Here is a 17929-nt window from a genome sequence, read left to right as displayed (position 1 = left end):
CGCACAGGTGTTACTAGTAACGGGCAGGTGTGTGCGTCTCTGTGTGACGTGTCAGCAGGTAATCTCCCGCACAGGTGTTACCAGTAACGGGCAGGTATGTGCGTCTCTGTGTGACGTGTCAGCAGGTAATCTCATTCACAGGTGTTACTAGTAACGGGCAGGTATGTGCGTCTCTGTGTGACGTGTCAGCAGGTAATCTCCTGCACAGGTGTTACTAGTAACGGGCAGGTATGTGCGTCTCTGTGTGACGTGTCAGTAGGTAATCTCCCGCACAGGTGTTACTAGTATCGGGCAGGTATGTGCGTCTCTGTGTGACGTGTCAGCGGGTAATCTCCCGCACAGGTGTTACTAGTAACGGGCAGGTATGTGCGTCTCTGTGTGACGTGTCAGCAGGTAATCTCCCGCACAGGTGTTACTAGTAACGGGCAGGTATGTGCGTCTCTGTGTGACGTGTCAGCAGTTAATCTCCTGCACAGGTGTTACTAGTAACGGGCAGGTATGTGCGTCTCTGTGTGACGTGTCAGCAGTTAATCTCCTGCACAGGTGTTACTAGTAACGGGCAGGTATGTGCGTCTCTGTGTGACGTGTCAGTAGGTAATCTCCCGCACAGGTGTTACTAGTAACGGGCAGGTATGTGCGTCTCTGTGTGACGTGTCAGCGGGTAATCTCCTGCACAGGTGTTACCAGTAACGGGCAGGTGTGTGCGTCTGTGTGTGACGTGTCAGCGGGTTATCTCCTGCACAGGTGTTACTAGTCACGGGCAGGTATGAGCGTCTCTGTGTGACGTGTCAGCAGTTAATCTCCTGCACAGGTGTTACTAGTAACGGGCAGGTATGTGCGTCTCTGTGTGACGTGTCAGTAGGTAATCTCCCGCACAGGTGTTACTAGTAACGGGCAGGTATGTGCGTCTCTGTGTGACGTGTCAGCAGGTAATCTCCCGCACAGGTGTTACCAGTAACGGGCAGGTATGTGCGTCTCTGTGTGACGTGTCAGCAGGTAATCTCCCGCACAGGTGTTACTAGTAACGGGCAGGTATGAGCGTCTCTGTGTGACGTGTCAGCAGGTAATCTCCCGCACAGGTGTTACCAGTAACGGGCAGGTATGTGCATCCCTGTGTGACGTGTCAGCAGGTAATCTCCCGCACAGGTGTTACTAGTAACGGGCAGGTGTGTGCGTCTCTGTGTGACGTGTCAGCAGATAATCTCCTGCACAGGTGTTACCAATAACGGGCAGGTATGTGCGTCTCTGTGTGACGTGTCAGCAGGTAATCTCCCGCACAGGTGTTACTAGTAACGGGCAGGTGTGTGCGTCTCTGTGTGACGTGTCAGCAGGTAATCTCCCGCACAGGTGTTACTAGTAACGGGCAGGTATGTGCGTCTCTGTGTAACGTGTCAGCAGGTAATCTCCCGCACAGGTGTTACCAGTAACGGGCAGGTATGTGCGTTTCTGTGTGACGTGTCAGCAGGTAATCTCCTGCACAGGTGTTACTAGTAACGGGCAGGTATGAGCGTCTCTGTGTGACGTGTCAGCAGGTAATCTCCCGCACAGGTGTTACTAGTAACGGGCAGGTATGTGCGTCTCTGTGTGACGTGTCAGCAGGTAATCTCCTGCACAGATGTTACTAGTAACGGGCAGGTATGAGCGTCTCTGTGTGACGTGTCAGCAGGTAATCTCCCGCACAGGTGTTACTAGTAACGGGCAGGTATGTGCGTCTCTGTGTGACGTGTCAGCAGGTAATCTCCCGCACAGGTGTTACTAGTAACGGGCAGGTATGAGCGTCTCTGTGTGACGTGTCAGCAGGTAATCTCCCGCACAGGTGTTACTAGTAACGGGCAGGTATGTACGTCTCTGTGTGACGTGTCAGCAGGTAATCTCCCGCACAGGTGTTACCAGTAACGGGCAGCTGTGTGCGTCTGTGTGTGACGTGTCAGCAGGTAATCTCCTGCACAGGTGTTACTAGTAACGGGCAGGTATGTGCGTCTCTGTGTGACGTGTCAGCAGGTAATCTCCTGCACAGGTGTTACTAGTAACGGGCAGGTGTGTGCGTCTCTGTGTGACGTGTCAGCAGGTAATCTCCAGCACAGGTGTTACTAGTAACGGGCAGGTATGTGCGTCTCTGTGTGACGTGTCAGCGGGTAATCTCCCGCACAGGTGTTACTAGTAACGGGCAGGTATGTGCGTCTCTGTGTGACGTGTCAGCAGGTAATCCCATGCACAGGTGTTACTAGTAACGGGCAGGTATGTGCGTCTCTGTGTGACGTGTCAGCAGGTAATCTCCTGCACAGGTGTTACTAGTAACGGGCAGGTATGTGCGTCTCTGTGTGACGTGTCAGCAGGTAATCTCCCGCACAGGTGTTACTAGTAACGGGCAGGTGTGTGCGTCTCTGTGTGACGTGTCAGCAGGTAATCTCCCGCACAGGTGTTACTAGTCACGGGCAGGTGTGTGCGTCTCTGTGTGACGTGTCAGCAGGTAATCTCCCGCACAGGTGTTACTAGTAACGGGCAGGTATGTGCGTCTCTGTGTGACGTGTCAGCAGGTAATCTCCCGCACAGGTGTTACTAGTAACGGGCAGGTATGTGCGTCTGTGTGACGTGTCAGCAGGTAATCTCCCGCACAGGTGTTACTAGTAACGGGCAGGTGTGTGCGTCTCTGTGTGACGTGTCAGTAGGTAATCTCCCGCACAGGTGTTACTAGTAACGGGCAGGTGTGTGCGTCTGTGTGACGTGTCAGCAGGTAATCTCCCGCACAGGTGTTACTAGTAACGGGCAGGTGTGTGCGTCTATGTGTGACGTGTCAGCAGGTAATCTCCCGCACAGGTGTTACTAGTAACGGGCAGGTGTGTGCGTCTCTGTGTGACGTGTCAGCAGGTAATTTCCCGCACAGGTGTTACTAGTAACGGGCAGGTATGTGCGTCTATGTGTGACGTGTCAGCGGGTAATCTCCCGCACAGGTGTTACTAGTAACGGGCAGGTATGTGCGTCTCTGTGTGACGTGTCAGCGGGTAATCTCCCGCACAGGTGTTACTAGTAACGGGCAGGTATGTGCGTCTCTGTGTGACGTGTCAGCAGGTAATCTCCCGCACAGGTGTTACTAGTAACGGGCAGGTATGAGCGTCTCTGTGTGACGTGTCAGCAGGTAATCTCCCGCACAGGTGTTACTAGTAACGGGCAGGTATGTGCGTCTCTGTGTGACGTGTCAGCAGGTAATCTCCCGCACAGGTGTTACTAGTAACGGGCAGGTATGAGCGTCTCTGTGTGACGTGTCAGCAGGTAATCTCCCGCTCAGGTGTTACTAGTAACGGGCAGGTATGTGCGTCTCTGTGTGACGTGTCAGCAGGTAATCTCCCGCACAGGTGTTACTAGTAACGGGCAGGTATGAGCGTCTCTGTGTGACGTGTCAGCAGGTAATCTCCCGCACAGGTGTTACTAGTAACGGGCAGGTATGAGCGTCTCTGTGTGACGTGTCAGCAGGTAATCTCCCGCACAGGTGTTACTAGTAACGGGCAGGTATGTGCGTCTCTGTGTGACGTGTCAGCAGGTAATCTCCCGCACAGGTGTTACTAGTAACGGGCAGGTATGTGCGTCTCTGTGTGACGTGTCAGTAGGTAATCTCCCGCACAGGTGTTACTAGTATCGGGCAGGTATGAGCGTCTCTGTGTGACGTGTCAGCAGGTAATCTCCCGCACAGGTGTTACTAGTAACGGGCAGGTATGAGCGTCTCTGTGTGACGTGTCAGCAGGTAATCTCCCGCACAGGTGTTACTAGTAACGGGCAGGTATGTGCGTCTCTGTGTGACATGTCAGCAGGTAATCTCCCGCACAGGTGTTACTAGTAACGGGCAGGTATGTGCGTCTCTGTGTGTTGTGTCAGTAGGTAATCTCCCGCACAGGTGTTACTAGTATCGGGCAGGTATGAGCGTCTCTGTGTGACGTGTCAGCAGGTAATCTCCCGCACAGGTGTTACTAGTAACGGGCAGGTGTGTGCGTCTCCGTGTGACGTGTCAGCGGGTAATCTCCCGCACAGGTGTTACTAGTAACGGGCAAGTATGTGCGTCTCTGTGTGACGTGTCAGCAGGTAATCTCCCGCACAGGTGTTACTAGTAACGGGCAGGTATGTGCGTCTCTGTATGACGTGTCACCGGGTAATCTCCCGCACAGGTGTTACCAGTAACGGGCAGGTATGTGCGTCTCTGTGTGACGTGTCAGCGGGTAATCTCCCGCACAGGTGTTACTAGTAACGGGCAGGTATGTGCATCTCTGTGTGACGTGTCAGCGGGTAATCTCCTGCACAGGTGTTACTAGTAACGGGCAGGTATGTGCGTCTCTGTGTGACGTGTCAGCGGGTAATCTCCTGCACCGGTGTTACTAGTAACGGGCAGGTATGTGCGTCTCTGTGTGACGTGTCAGCAGGTAATCTCCTGCACAGGTGTTACTAGTAACGGGCAGGTGTGTGCGTCTCTGTGTGACGTGTCAGCAGGTAATCTGCACAGGTGTTACTAGTAACGGGCAGGTATGTGCGTCTCTGTGTGACGTGTCAGCAGGTAATCTCCCGCACAGGTGTTACTAGTAACGGGCAGGTATGTGCGTCTCTGTGTGACGTGTCAGCAGGTAATCCCATGCACAGGTGTTACTAGTAACGGGCAGGTATGTGCGTCTGTGTGACGTGTCAGCAGGTAATCTCCCGCACAGGTGTTACTAGTAACGGGCAGGTGTGTGCGTCTCTGTGTGACGTGTCAGTAGGTAATCTCCCGCACAGGTGTTACTAGTAACGGGCAGGTGTGTGCGTCTGTGTGACGTGTCAGCAGGTAATCTCCCGCACAGGTGTTACTAGTAACGGGCAGGTGTGTGCGTCTATGTGTGACGTGTCAGCAGGTAATCTCCCGCACAGGTGTTACTAGTAACGGGCAGGTGTGTGCGTCTCTGTGTGACGTGTCAGCAGGTAATTTCCCGCACAGGTGTTACTAGTAACGGGCAGGTATGTGCGTCTATGTGTGACGTGTCAGCAGGTAATCCCATGCACAGGTGTTACTAGTAACGGGAATGTATGTGCGTCTCTGTGCGACATTTCATTGCATTGACATCCTGCATTAAATCTGGATGTATTTGTGCAGTGACAGTAAGATGGTCTCTTTGATATAAAAATCCCAAAGGTATATTGGGGGTGATCTGACCAGGCTAGTGTGTGGACCTGAGCAAGTAACCGTGGTTCTTGAAGCCATGTGGTTGGAGTCGCTATACCCGCCCACTGCGTAGTGGGTGGCGTAATTAACAGTAGGAGACCCCTATTGGCCAGGTTCTGTAAGACCATAATCACTATCTGTGACCGGGAAGGGCGTATCCAGCAAGGGCAAGTGTCTGTTCACAGTCGTCCTTTACCATGTGGGCAAGCCAACTAGCTAGTGAAGAGAGTATTTTTGCGTCTTGTACCTGTCCATGGGGTTGTTAGGGGTAAATGTGGGACTTGTTTAGGAGCCATAAAGTAGAGATGTGAAGGGAAAAGAACTGACCTTGAGAATGTATCAGCCATAGGTGAATATGATAGGGGTGGGGGAAAGTTGGTGTGTTGGTCTGGTGGAGAAAACAAGGTGTACTGTAATAAGGTGTATGCTAGGGAAAGTAAATTGAGATGATTGGGGCCTGGTATATTCAGAAGTACTGTATAATGTGGACAAAGAGAATATAGAAAAGAATATGGTACAGAGCAGAAAACGCATTCGGTTGGCAGATCCAGAGCAGCATAAGGTGGATGGGGAGAAGAGATAAAGGCAGAGCAGTATGAGGTGGATGGGGGATCAGGGGTAGATCCGGAGCAGCATAAGGTGGATGGGGAGAAGGTGTAGATCCAGAGCAGCATAAGGTGGATGGGGAGCACGAGAAGATCTAGAGCAGCATAAGGTGGATGGGGAGAACGTGTAGATCCAGAGCAGCATAAGGTGGATGGGGGAGCTGGAGTAGATCCAGAGCAGCATAAGGTGGATGGGGGAGCTGGAGTAGATCCAGAGCAGCATAAGGTGTGTGGGGAGAAGAGGTAGATCCAGAGAAGCATAAGGTGGATGGGGGAGCTGGAGTAGATCCAGAGCAGCATAAGGTGTATGGGGGAGCTGGAGTAGATCCAGAGCAGCATAAGGTGTGTGGGGAGAAGAGGTAGATCCAGAGAAGCATAAGGTGGATGGGAGAAGGGGTAGATCCAGGGTAGTATACGGTGGACGGAGTAGATCTAGGGCAGTATAAGGTGGATGGGGAGCAGGAATATATCCAGAGTAGCATAAGATAGATGGGGAGAAGGAGTAGATCCAGAGCAGAAGAAGGTGGATGGGGAGAACGTGTAGATTTAAAGCAGCATAAGGTGTATGGGGTGTAGGAGTAGATCCTGCGCAGTATAAGGTGGATATGGAGCAGGAGTAGTAGTAGTACGTTTATTTATAAGGCCCCACAAAGTGTCTGCAGCGCCATACATAGCAAACAAAAGACAAATGACCAGGTAACATACAGGGTGTGTTGGTAAAATACAGCATAAATAGGGGTATAGCTGGTAGAACTAAAATCAGCATCAGTTCAGAAGTAGGTGTCGAAATTGTAGAGGAGACTGAAGACGAAGTAGAGGAAGGGAAGAACCGGGCAGGAGCACTGGTGAGGTAAAGAGGTAGGGTGAGTACGTGAGGAAGGAGGGCCCTACTCATAAGAGTTAACATACTAAAAGGAGGTGGGTGGACGAACGAAAAACAATAGGATAAGTAGGAACGGATGGGAACGGAGGCAGGATAGGAGGATTAAAAGAGGTTAGGAGGAGGGATAGGCTAGTCGAAAAAAGTGGGTTTTGAGGGAGCGCTTGAAGGAGGTAAGGGAATCAGAAAGCCTGATTGGTGGCGGGAGGTTGTTCAAGTGCAGGGGGGCAGCGCGAGAGAAGTCTTGGACACGGGAGTGGGAGGAGGTGATTAGGTGAGAGGTCAGTCGGTGGTCAGCGATGGAGCGAAGAGGACGGGAGGGAGTGTGGATAGAGATCAGTGAAGAGAGGTAAGGAGCGGTGGAGGAGGAGAGAGCTTTGTAGGTGGTGGTGAGGAGTTTAAAGAGAACTCAGAAAGGAATGGGGAGCCAGTGAAGAAATAGACAGAGGGGGGAGGCGGAGGTAGAGCGGCGGGAGAGGAAGATGAGCCAAGCAGCAGCGTTAAGAATGGATTGGAGAGGTGCGAGGCGGGTGAGAGGTAGCCCAGAGAGAAGGATGTTGCAGTAGTCAAGGCGGGAGATGACAAGAGAGTGAATGAGAATTTTGGTTGCTTCAGTGGAGAGGAATGGTCTGATGCGCGAGATGTTGGGTAGGTGAAAGCGGCAAGACTGTGAGAGAGCACGAATGTGGGGGGGTGAAAGAAAGGGCCGAGTCAATGATGACACAGAGGCAGCGCGTTTGGTCGGTGGAGGTGATCTCGGTTTCACCAATGCTGATGGAGATCGTGGGAGAAGAGGGGATGTTCGGGGGATGGAAGATTAGAAGTTCAGTTTTAGCCATGTTTAGTTTAAGGAAGCGTTGGGTAATCCAGGCTGAGATGGCCGTTAGGCATTCGGAGACCTTGGACAGGAGTGCTGGGGATAGGTCGGGGGAGGAGAGATAGATTAGGGTATCATCAGCATAAAGGTGGTAATGGAAACCATAGGAGCTGATGAGGGTGCCCAGAGAGGTGGTGTAGAGGGAGAAGAGGATAGGGCCAAGGACTGACCCTTGGAGAATACCGACTGGCTGCGGGGTAGTAGGAGGAGGAGGAGCTCGGAGTGGAGAAGGAGCGATCGGAGAGGTATGAGGTGAACCAGGAGAAGACTGTGCCAGTGATGCCAAAGGAGCGGAGGGTGTTGAGCAGGAGAGGGTGGTCAACAGTGTCAAAGGCAGCCGACAGATTAAGCTGGATGAGGATAGAGAAGAGGCCTTTGGATTTAGCCGATAGTAGATCGTTAGTGACTTTGGTCAGGGCAGTTTCAGTGGAATGTAAAGGGCGGAACCCGGATTGCAGGGGGTCTAGAAGGGAGTTAGCAGTAAGGTGGCTTAGGAGACGATTATAGGTCAGACGTTCTAGGAGCTTGGAGGCAAAAGGGAGGAGGGAGATGGGCCTGTATTTGGATGGAGAGTTGGGGTCCAGATCTTTGTTTTTTTGAGAATTGGGGAGACAAGAGCGTGTTTGAAGGAGGAAGGAAAGATCCCAGAGGATAGGGAAAGATTAAAGAGGTGAGCCAGGTGAGAGCAGACTGACGGACTGAGACAACGGATAATATTGGAGGGGATAGGATAGAGCGGGCAGGTGGAGGGGGAAGCGGATTGAAGGATAGAGTGGACTTCAGCGGCAGTGGTGGGGTAAAATGAGGACAGGTGTGGGAAGGAGGGGAGTGGAGATGTAGGAGGGAGAGGGTGAGGTCATGACAGCAGTGATAGCAGTCCTGAGAGAGGAGATTTTGGTTGTTGATAAGTAGGTAGCAAAATCAGCGATGGAGGACGAAAGAGCTGGAGGAGGGGGGGGAGAGTAGATCTAGAGTAGCATAAGGTGGATGGGGAGAAGAGGTAGCTCCAGAGAAGCATAAGGTGGATGGGGAGATGGGTTGGATCCAGAGCAGTATAAGGTGGATGGGGAGAAGGGTTGGATCCAGAGCAGTATAAGGTGGATGGGGAGAAGGGTTGGATCCAGAGCAGTATAAGGTGGATGGGGAGCAGAAGTAGATCCAGAGCAGCATAAGGTGGATGGGGAGCATGAGTAGATCTAGAGCAGCATAAGGTGGATGGGGAGAAAAGGTAGATCCAGAGCAGCATAAAGCTGTGTACACATGCTTCGATTTTTCCATGTTTTCGATTTGATTTTGCTTTTCGAAGCAAAATCAAATCCACGATCTGCATTTGATTCGATGCATTTGATTTGATAAAGAAAAGTACAGTAGACTGTCCAGCCAAGGAAATATCGAATTCGATCCAGTAAATCAAATGTGTACAATGTATCTGGAGCAGCATAAGGTGGATGGGGAGCAGGGGTAGATCCAGAGCAGTATAAGGTGGATGGGGATAAGAGGTAGGTGGGAAGATGAGGTAGATCAGGAGCAGCATAAGGTGGGTGGGAAGATGAGGTAGATCCGGAGCAGCATAAGGTGGGTGGGAAGATGAGGTAGATCCGGAGCAGCATAAGGTGGGTGGGAAGATGAGGTAGATTCCGGAGCAGCATAAGGTGGGTGGGAAGATGAGGTAGCTCCGGAGCAGCATAAGGTGGGTGGGAAGATGAGGTAGATCCGGAGCAGCATAAGGTGGGTGGGAAGATGAGGTAGATCCGGAGCAGCATAAGGTGGGTGGGAAGATGAGGTAGATCCGGAGCAGCATAAGGTGGGTGGGAAGATGAGGTAGCTCCGGAGCAGCATAAGGTGGGTGGGAAGATGAGGTAGATCCGGAGCAGCATAAAGTGGGTGGGAAGATGAGGTAGATCCGGAGCAGCATAAGGTGGATGGGGAGATGAGGTAGATCCAGAGCAGTGTAAGGTGGATGCAGGAGCAGCGGTAGATCCAGAGCAGTATAAGGTGGATGGGGATAAGTGGTTGATCAGGAGCAGCATAAGGTGGGTGGGATAAGAGGTAGATCCAGAGCAGTATCATGTGTATGGAGAGCAGGGGTAGATCCAGAGAAGCATAAGGTGGGTGGGAAGATGAGGTAGATCAGGAGCAGCATAAGGTGGGTGGGAAAATGAGGTAGATCCAGATCAGCATAAGGTGGGTGGGGAGGAGAGGTAGATCCAGAGCAGTATAAGGTGGATGATGAGCAGGGTTGGATCCTTGGCAGTATAAGGTGGATGGGGAGAAGGGTTGGATCCAGAGCAATATAAGGTGGATGGGGAGCACGAGTAGATCTAGAGCAGCATAAGGTGGATGGGGAGAAGAGGTAGATCCAGAGCAGCATAAAGCTGTGTACACATGCTTCGATTTTTCCGTGTTTTCGATTTGATTTTGCTTTTAGAAGCAAAATCAAATCCACGATCTGCATTTGATTCGATGCATTTGATTTGATAAAGAAAAGTAGACTGTGCAGCCAAGGAAATATCGAATCCGATCCAGTAAATCAAATGTGTACAATGTACCATGAATGTAAATCGAATTCAATAACTAAATCGATTTCTAATGCAAAAGTTCAGATCTAATGCCAAATTGAATGGGAAGATCTAATGCCAGATCTAATAGAAAATCAAATCTAATATCAAATCTAAAGCAAAACGAATTGTGTGTACATAGCTTTAGGTGGATGGGGATAAGAGGTAGATCCAGAGCAGCATAAGGTGGGTGGGATAAGAGGTAGATCCAGAGCAGTATAAGGTGGGTGGGAAGATGAGGTAGATCTGGAGCAGCGTAAGGTGGCTGGGATAAGAGGTAGATCAGGAGCAGCATAAGGTGGGTGGGAAGATGAGGTAGATCCGGAGCAGCATAAGGTGGATGGGGAGCAGGGGTAGATCCAGAGCAGTGTAAGGTGGATGGGGATAAGAGGTAGATCAAGAGCAGCATAGGGTGGGTGGGAAGATGAGGTAGATCAGGAGCAGCATAAGGTGGGTGGGATAAGAGGTAGATCCAGAGCAGTATCATGTGTATGGAGAGCAGGGGTAGATCCAGAGAAGCATAAGGTGGGTGGGAAGATGAGGTAGATCAGGAGCAGCATAAGGTGGGTGGGAAGATGAGGTAGATCCGGAGCAGCATAAGGTGGATGGGGAGCAGGGGTAGATCCAGAGCAGTATAAGGTGGATGGGGATGAGGTAGATCAGGAGCAGCATAAGGTGGGTGGGGATAAGAGGTAGATCCAGAGCAGTATAAGGTGGATGGGGATGAGGTAGATCAGGAGCAGTATAAGGTGGGTTGGGGAGAAGAGGTAGATCCAGAGCAGCCTAAGGTGGATGGGGATGAGGTAGATCAGGAGCAGCATAAGGTGGGTGGGGATAAGAGGTAGATCCGGTGCAGCATAAGGTGGATTGGGAGATGAGGTAGATCCAGAGCAGCATAAGGTGGGTGGGGAGAAGAGGTAGATCCAGAGCAGCCTAAGGTGTATGGGGATGAGGTAGATCAGGAGCAGCATAAGGTGGGTGGGGATAAGAGGTAGATCTGGAGCAGCATAAGGTGGATTGGGAGATAAGGTAGATCCAGAGCAGCATAAGGTGGATGGGGATAAGAGGTAGATCCAGAGCAGTGTAAGGTGGGTGGGGAGAAGAGGTAGATCCAGAGCAGCATAAGGTGGATGGGGAGCAGGGCTAGATCCAGAGCAGCATAAGGAAGATGGGGATAAGAGGTACAGTAGATCCAGAGCAGCGTTGTAAGGTGGATGGGGAGATGAGGTAGATCCACAGCAGCATATGGTGTATTGGAGCTGCTCTATAGTATTTAGGTTGAAGGGGAGAAGGTTATATACAGCAGGGCTTGACAAATTTTTCTAAAATTTAGGAGCCAGGACAAAAGTTTAGGAGCCAAAGTGAATGCCCCCCCCCCCCCCCCCACACACAAAAAAAATGACTGAAAACTTGTAAAAGGTGTACATTAAACTAAAATCAATATTAAAGAAAAAAAATTGAAATAAATATATATATTTAAAAATAAATATATATATATATATTTTATATATATAACAGCAATCAATAACGGACAGCCAAGTTTCGAGCTTTTAATGCTCGGCATCAGGCTCAATGCAATACAAATTGTAACTTACCTATGTAGGCACCCCCACCACCGTGACGGGGCTGCCATGCTGCCCTCTCCAGTCTCTGTCCAATGACGTCATTGTGACACGCAGCGGCCGGCGCTGACTCTCAGAGATTTGGTAGTCATGGCAACCCCTGTAAATAAATTCATGGCAACCCCTGTAAATAAATTCAAAAAAGTGACTGTACAAATATACATGTGCATGTAACATAAATAAAAACATACATTGGGACATGGTTATGTTATCTGAGGCTATGAAACAGCACTGGCCGGTGCGTGTCACAATGATGTCATTGGACAGAGACTGGAGAGGACAGCATGGCGGCCCCGTCACGGTGGTGGTTGTGCCTATATGACTGACTCGATTTGATTTAACTCTCCCCCCCCCCCCTCCTGATATACAGAACACAATAAAGGTCATTTCTGAGAGGGGATTGACACAGACAATAGAAGTGTAAAGGTAAGTAATGCCTTCAGCCTTTTTCTTTGTATACTGAAGGCCAGAAGTGTATCCTAGTTTCACTGCTTATTTGACATGTATGATTACTGTATGTGATTGTAGATGGGATGAGTAACTGTTGTTTGCATTAGGACAATCAGAACATGAGCTGTCAGAATTCCAAGAGCTTGCTGATGAGGATGAGGCAGGGAATGCAGATGGAGAGGATTACCCGGTTACCACACATGATGACACCAATGATCAGGAGGAGTACACAGAAGATCCAGTTCCTGAAAATGAAGGAGGACCGGCCCAAGAGGATACTTCAAGAGAAAACAGACCGGAGGTCTCTCTTCCAAACTCGACAAAAGAGCAGACATTAAATATGAGACAGCAAACTATAAGGGATCACACAAGCCTGATTTATGCAGAACAGAGTCATTTCCGTCGGACAATGTCACAGAAATTAAATTTGCTTAATAGCAATGTTAAAACTTTAAACTCCAATGTTAAAGCCTTCCAGAAGTCCTTCACCCAAAGCATAGCTACCCTATCTCAGACCTTGCAGCAGCAGAACACCATCTTTGAGAAGCTGTCGTCTAACCTTCTTCTGATTGCAGAACAGCAGCAGCAGCACAACAAACAGTGTATGAGTGGCATGCAGCAAATGTTCCATGTCCTAGGCTCCCACCGGGGGTCTCCATCTCCCACTCCAAGCGAAAGTCCCAGTGACAACTCTCCGGTGCCAGCATTGGAAGTGGAACCCAGAAGGGGTCCCCAGACACATTGGAGGGCCGCCCGAAGACGCAGCAAAACTCAGAGTTCTCCTGAACAAACACCCAAAAAAAGACGTCATTAAAATAGAATTCTAGTCGCATGTTACGTTTTCATAGTTTTGTCGCCTTCTCTGACTGTATGCCATGTAAGAGCCAACCATTCCAGCAATGTCACCTCGTATCTGTTCTCCTTTCTAGCCGCATTGTTTCATGGCTCTCTAGTTTTCTGCCCTAATAAAGCGTAGGGAAGTCACTGTGTCTCTCTATGCAGGTGTACAGAACATATCTTCTACAAGTCACATTCCTTGGTGATGTCTTAGAATAAAGTTCCCTCCTTACAAATGCTGAAGATTTTACCAAATTCATTTCAATCTATTCAATCGCATATAATTATTCCTAATTTTACCCCCCCCCCCTCCCCCCTCTAATCTGTCCATACACTGCAACCCCATTCTCACACAGAGGAGACATCGCATGTGGACAAAGGCACATATATCATTACATAACCCATTCAGGTCCAGTGTCCTAGTGTTTTTTTAGGTATTTATTATATTTCAAGTTTTATAGTCTCTTAATGCATGGTAGTAAGTTTTATTTATATAGCGCACTCCAACGGGACTTACGGTGGTTTACAGACATTAAAGCAATGCACATAATACAGGGGATGTTGGTTGTACAGTCACAGACAATGCGCATAATACAGAGGATGTCGGTAGTACAATCACAGTCAAGGCACATAATACAGAGGATGTCGGTAGTACAATCACAGACAATGCACATAATACAGAGGATGTCACTAGTACAGTCACAGACAAGGCACATAATACAGAGGATGTCGGTAGTACAGTCACAGACAATGCACATAATACAGAGGATGTCGGTAGTACAGTCACAGACAAGGCACATGATACAGAGGATGTCGGTAGTACAGTCACAGACAAGGCACATGATACAGAGGATGTTGGTCGTACACTAGCAGACAAGGCACATAATACAGAGGATGTCGGTAGTACAGTCACAGTCAAGGCACATAATACAGAGGATGTCAGTAGTACAGTAACAGACAAAGCACATAATACAGAGCATGTCGGTAGTACAGTCACAGACTGTGCACATAATACAGAGGATGCCGGTAGTACAGTAACAGACAATGCACATAATACAGAGGATGTCGGTAGTACAGTCACAGACAATGCACATAATACAGAGGATGACGGTAGTACAGTCACAGACAAGGCACATAATACAGAGGATGTTGGTAGTACAGTAACAGACAATGCACATAATACAGAGGATGTCGGTAGTACAGTAACAGATAATGCACATAATACAGAGGATGTCGGTAGTACAGTCACAGACAATACACATAATACAGAGGATGTCAGTAGTACAGTAACAGACAATGCACATAATACAGAGGATGTCAGTAGTACAGTAACAGACAATGCACATAATACAGAGGATGTCGGTAGTACAGTAACAGACAGTGCACATAATACAGAGGATGTCAGTAGTACAGTCACAGACAATGCACATAATACAGAGGATGTAGGTAGTACAGTAACAGACTATGCACATAATACAGAGAATGCAGGTAGTACAGTAACAGACAATGCACATGATACAGAGGATGTCGGTAGTACAGTCACAGACAATACACATAATACAGAGGATGTCAGTAGTACAGTAACAGACAATGCACATGATACAGAGGATGCAGGTAGTACAGTAACAGACAATGCACATGATACAGAGGATGCAGGTAGTACAGTAACAGACAATGCACATGATACAGAGGATGTCGGTAGTACAGTCACAGACAAGGCACATAATACAGAGGATGTCACTAGTACAGTCACAGACAATGCACATAATACAGAGGATGTCGGTAGTACAGTAACAGACAAGGCACATAATACAGAGGATGCAGGTAGTACAGTAACAGACAATGCACATAATACAGAGGATGTTGGTAGTACAGTAACAGACAATGCACATGATACAGAGGATGTCGGTAGTACAGTCACAGACAAGGCACATAATACAGAGGATGTCACTAGTACAGTCACAGACAATGCACATAATACAGAGGATGTCGGTAGTACAGTAACAGACAAGGCACATAATACAGAGGATGCAGGTAGTACAGTAACAGACAATGCACATAATACAGAGGATGTTGGTGGTACAGTAACAGACAATGCACATAATACAGAGGATGTAGGTGGTACAGTAACAGACAAAGCACATAATACAGAGGATGTTGGTAGTACAGTAACAGACAATGCACATAATACAGAGGATGTAGGTAGTACAGTAACAGACAATGCACATAATATAGAGGATGTCGGTGGTACAGTAACGGACAATGCACATAATACAGAGGATGTCGGTAGTACAGTCACAGACCAGGCACATAATACAGAGGATGTTGGTAGTACAGTAACAGACAATGCACATAATACAAAGGATGTCGTTAGTACATTAACGGACAATGCACATAATACAGAGGATGCTGGTAGTACAGTAACAGACAATGCACATAATACAGAGGATGTCGGTAGTACAGTCACAGACAATGCACATAATACAGAGGATGTCAGTAGTACAGTCACAGACAAGGCACATAATACAGAGAATGCTGGTAGTACAGTCAGAGACAATGCACATAATACAGAGGATGTCGGTAGTACAGTAACAGACAAGGCACATAATACAGAGAATGCTGGTAGTACAGTCACAGACAATGCACATAATACAGAGGATGTCGGTAGTACAGTCACAGACAAGGCACATAATACAGAGGATGTCACTAGTACAGTCACAGACAAGGCACATAATACAGAGAATGCTGGTAGTACAGTCACAGACAATGCACATAATACAGAGGATGTCGGTAGTACAGTCACAGACAATGCACATGATACAGAGGATGTCGGTAGTACAGTCACAGACAAGGCACATGATACAGAGGATGTCGGTAGTACAGTCACAGACAATGCACATGATACAGAGGATGTCGGTAGTTCAGTCACAGACAAGGCACATAATACAGAGGATGTTGGTAGCACAGCAACAGACCAGGCACATAATACAGAGGATGTCGGTAGTACAGTCACAGACAAGGCACATAATACAGAGGATGTCACTAGTACAGTCACAGACAAGGCACATAATACAGAGAATGCTGGTAGTACAGTCACAGACAATGCACATAATACAGAGGATGTCGGTAGTACAGTCACAGACAATGCACATGATACAGAGGATGTCGGTAGTACAGTCACAGACAAGGCACATGATACAGAGGATGTCGGTAGTACAGTCACAGACAAGGCACATGATACAGAGGATGCCGGTAGTACAGTAACAGACAATGCACATAATACAGAGGATGTCGGTAGTACAGTCACAGACAAGGCACATAATACAGAGGATGACGGTAGTACAGTCACAGACAAGGCACATAATACAGAGGATGTTGGTAGTACAGTAACAGACAATGCACATAATACAGGGGATGTTGGTTGTACAGTCACAGACAATGCGCATAATACAGAGGATGTTGGTAGTACAATCACAGTCAAGGCACATAATACAGGGGATGTTGGTTGTACAGTCACAGACAATGCACATAATACAGAGGATGTCTAGTACAGTCACAGACCATGCACATGATACAGAGGATGTCGGTAGTACAGTCACAGACAATGCACATAATACAGAGGATGTCGGTAGTACAGTCACAGACAAGGCACATGATACAGAGGATGTTGGTAGTACAGTCACAGACAAGGCACATGATACAGAGGATGTTGGTCGTACACTAGCAGACAAGGCACATAATACAGAGGATGTCTGTAGTACAGTCACAGTCAAGGCACATAATACAGAGGATGTCAGTAGTACAGTAACAGACAAAGCACATAATACAGAGCATGTCGGTAGTACAGTCACAGACAGTGCACATAATACAGAGGATGCCGGTAGTACAGTAACAGACAATGCACATAATACAGAGGATGTCGGTAGTACAGTCACAGACAATGCACATAATACAGAGGATGTCGGTAGTACAGTCAGACAAGGCACATAATACAGAGGATGTCGGTAGTACAGTAACAGATAATGCACATAATACAGAGGATGTCGGTAGTACAGTCACAGACAATACACATAATACAGAGGATGTCAGTAGTACAGTAACAGACAATGCACATAATACAGAGGATGTAGGTAGTACAGTAACAGACTATGCACATAATACAGAGAATGCAGGTAGTACAGTAACAGACAATGCACATGATACAGAGGATGTCGGTAGTACAGTCACAGACAATACACATAATACAGAGGATGTCAGTAGTACAGTAACAGACAATGCACATAATACAGAGGATGTAGGTAGTACAGTAACAGACTATGCACATAATACAGAGGATGCAGGTAGTACAGTAACAGACAATGCACATGATACAGAGGATGTCGGTAGTACAGTCACAGACAATGCACATAATACAGAGGATGTCAGTAGTACAGTAACAGACTATGCACATAATACAGAGGATGCAGGTAGTACAGTAACAGACAATGCACATGATACAGAGGATGCAGGTAGTACAGTAACAGACAATGCACATGATACAGAGGATGCCGGTAGTACAGTCACAGACAAGGCACATAATACAGAGGATGTCACTAGTACAGTCACAGACAAGGCACATAATACAGAGGATGTCGGTAGTACAGTCACAGACAAGGCACATAATACAGAGAATGCTGGTAGTACAGTAACAGACAATGCACATAATACAGAGGATGTCGGTAGTACAGTAACAGACAAGGCACATAATACAGAGGATGTTGGTAGTACAGTAACAGACAATACACATAATACAGAGGATGTCGGTAGTACAGTCACAGACAATGCACATAATACAGAGGATGTCGGTAGTACAGTCACAGACAAGGCACATAATACAGAGGATGTCACTAGTACAGTCACAGACAAGGCACATAATACAGAG

The 17929-nt window shown here is 48.1% G+C and overlaps 1 protein-coding gene across 5 annotated transcripts in view; it reads left to right on the top strand.

The window, feature by feature from the left end:
- LOC146064951 (uncharacterized) overlaps positions 1-13251 on the top strand; it is a 101229-nt gene extending 87978 nt beyond the window's left edge. For all 5 annotated transcript variants that reach the window (XM_083179006.1, XM_083179005.1, XM_083179001.1 and 2 more), the window contains one exon: positions 12279-13251. In XM_083179006.1, coding sequence (XP_083035132.1) covers positions 12279-12985 — 707 coding nt within the window. In that variant the 3' untranslated portion in view covers positions 12986-13251. The remainder of the gene's footprint in view (positions 1-12278) is intronic.
- The last annotated feature ends 4678 nt before the right edge of the window (positions 13252-17929 follow it).

Source organism: Crinia signifera, chromosome 3 (assembly GCF_055691185.1).
Source record: "Crinia signifera chromosome 3, ASM5569118v1, whole genome shotgun sequence".
In the NCBI taxonomy this organism is placed as follows: Eukaryota; Metazoa; Chordata; class Amphibia; order Anura; family Myobatrachidae; genus Crinia; species Crinia signifera.
The sequence above is the reverse complement of the archived record's forward strand: the minus strand, read 5'-3'. Positions and strand labels throughout refer to the sequence as shown.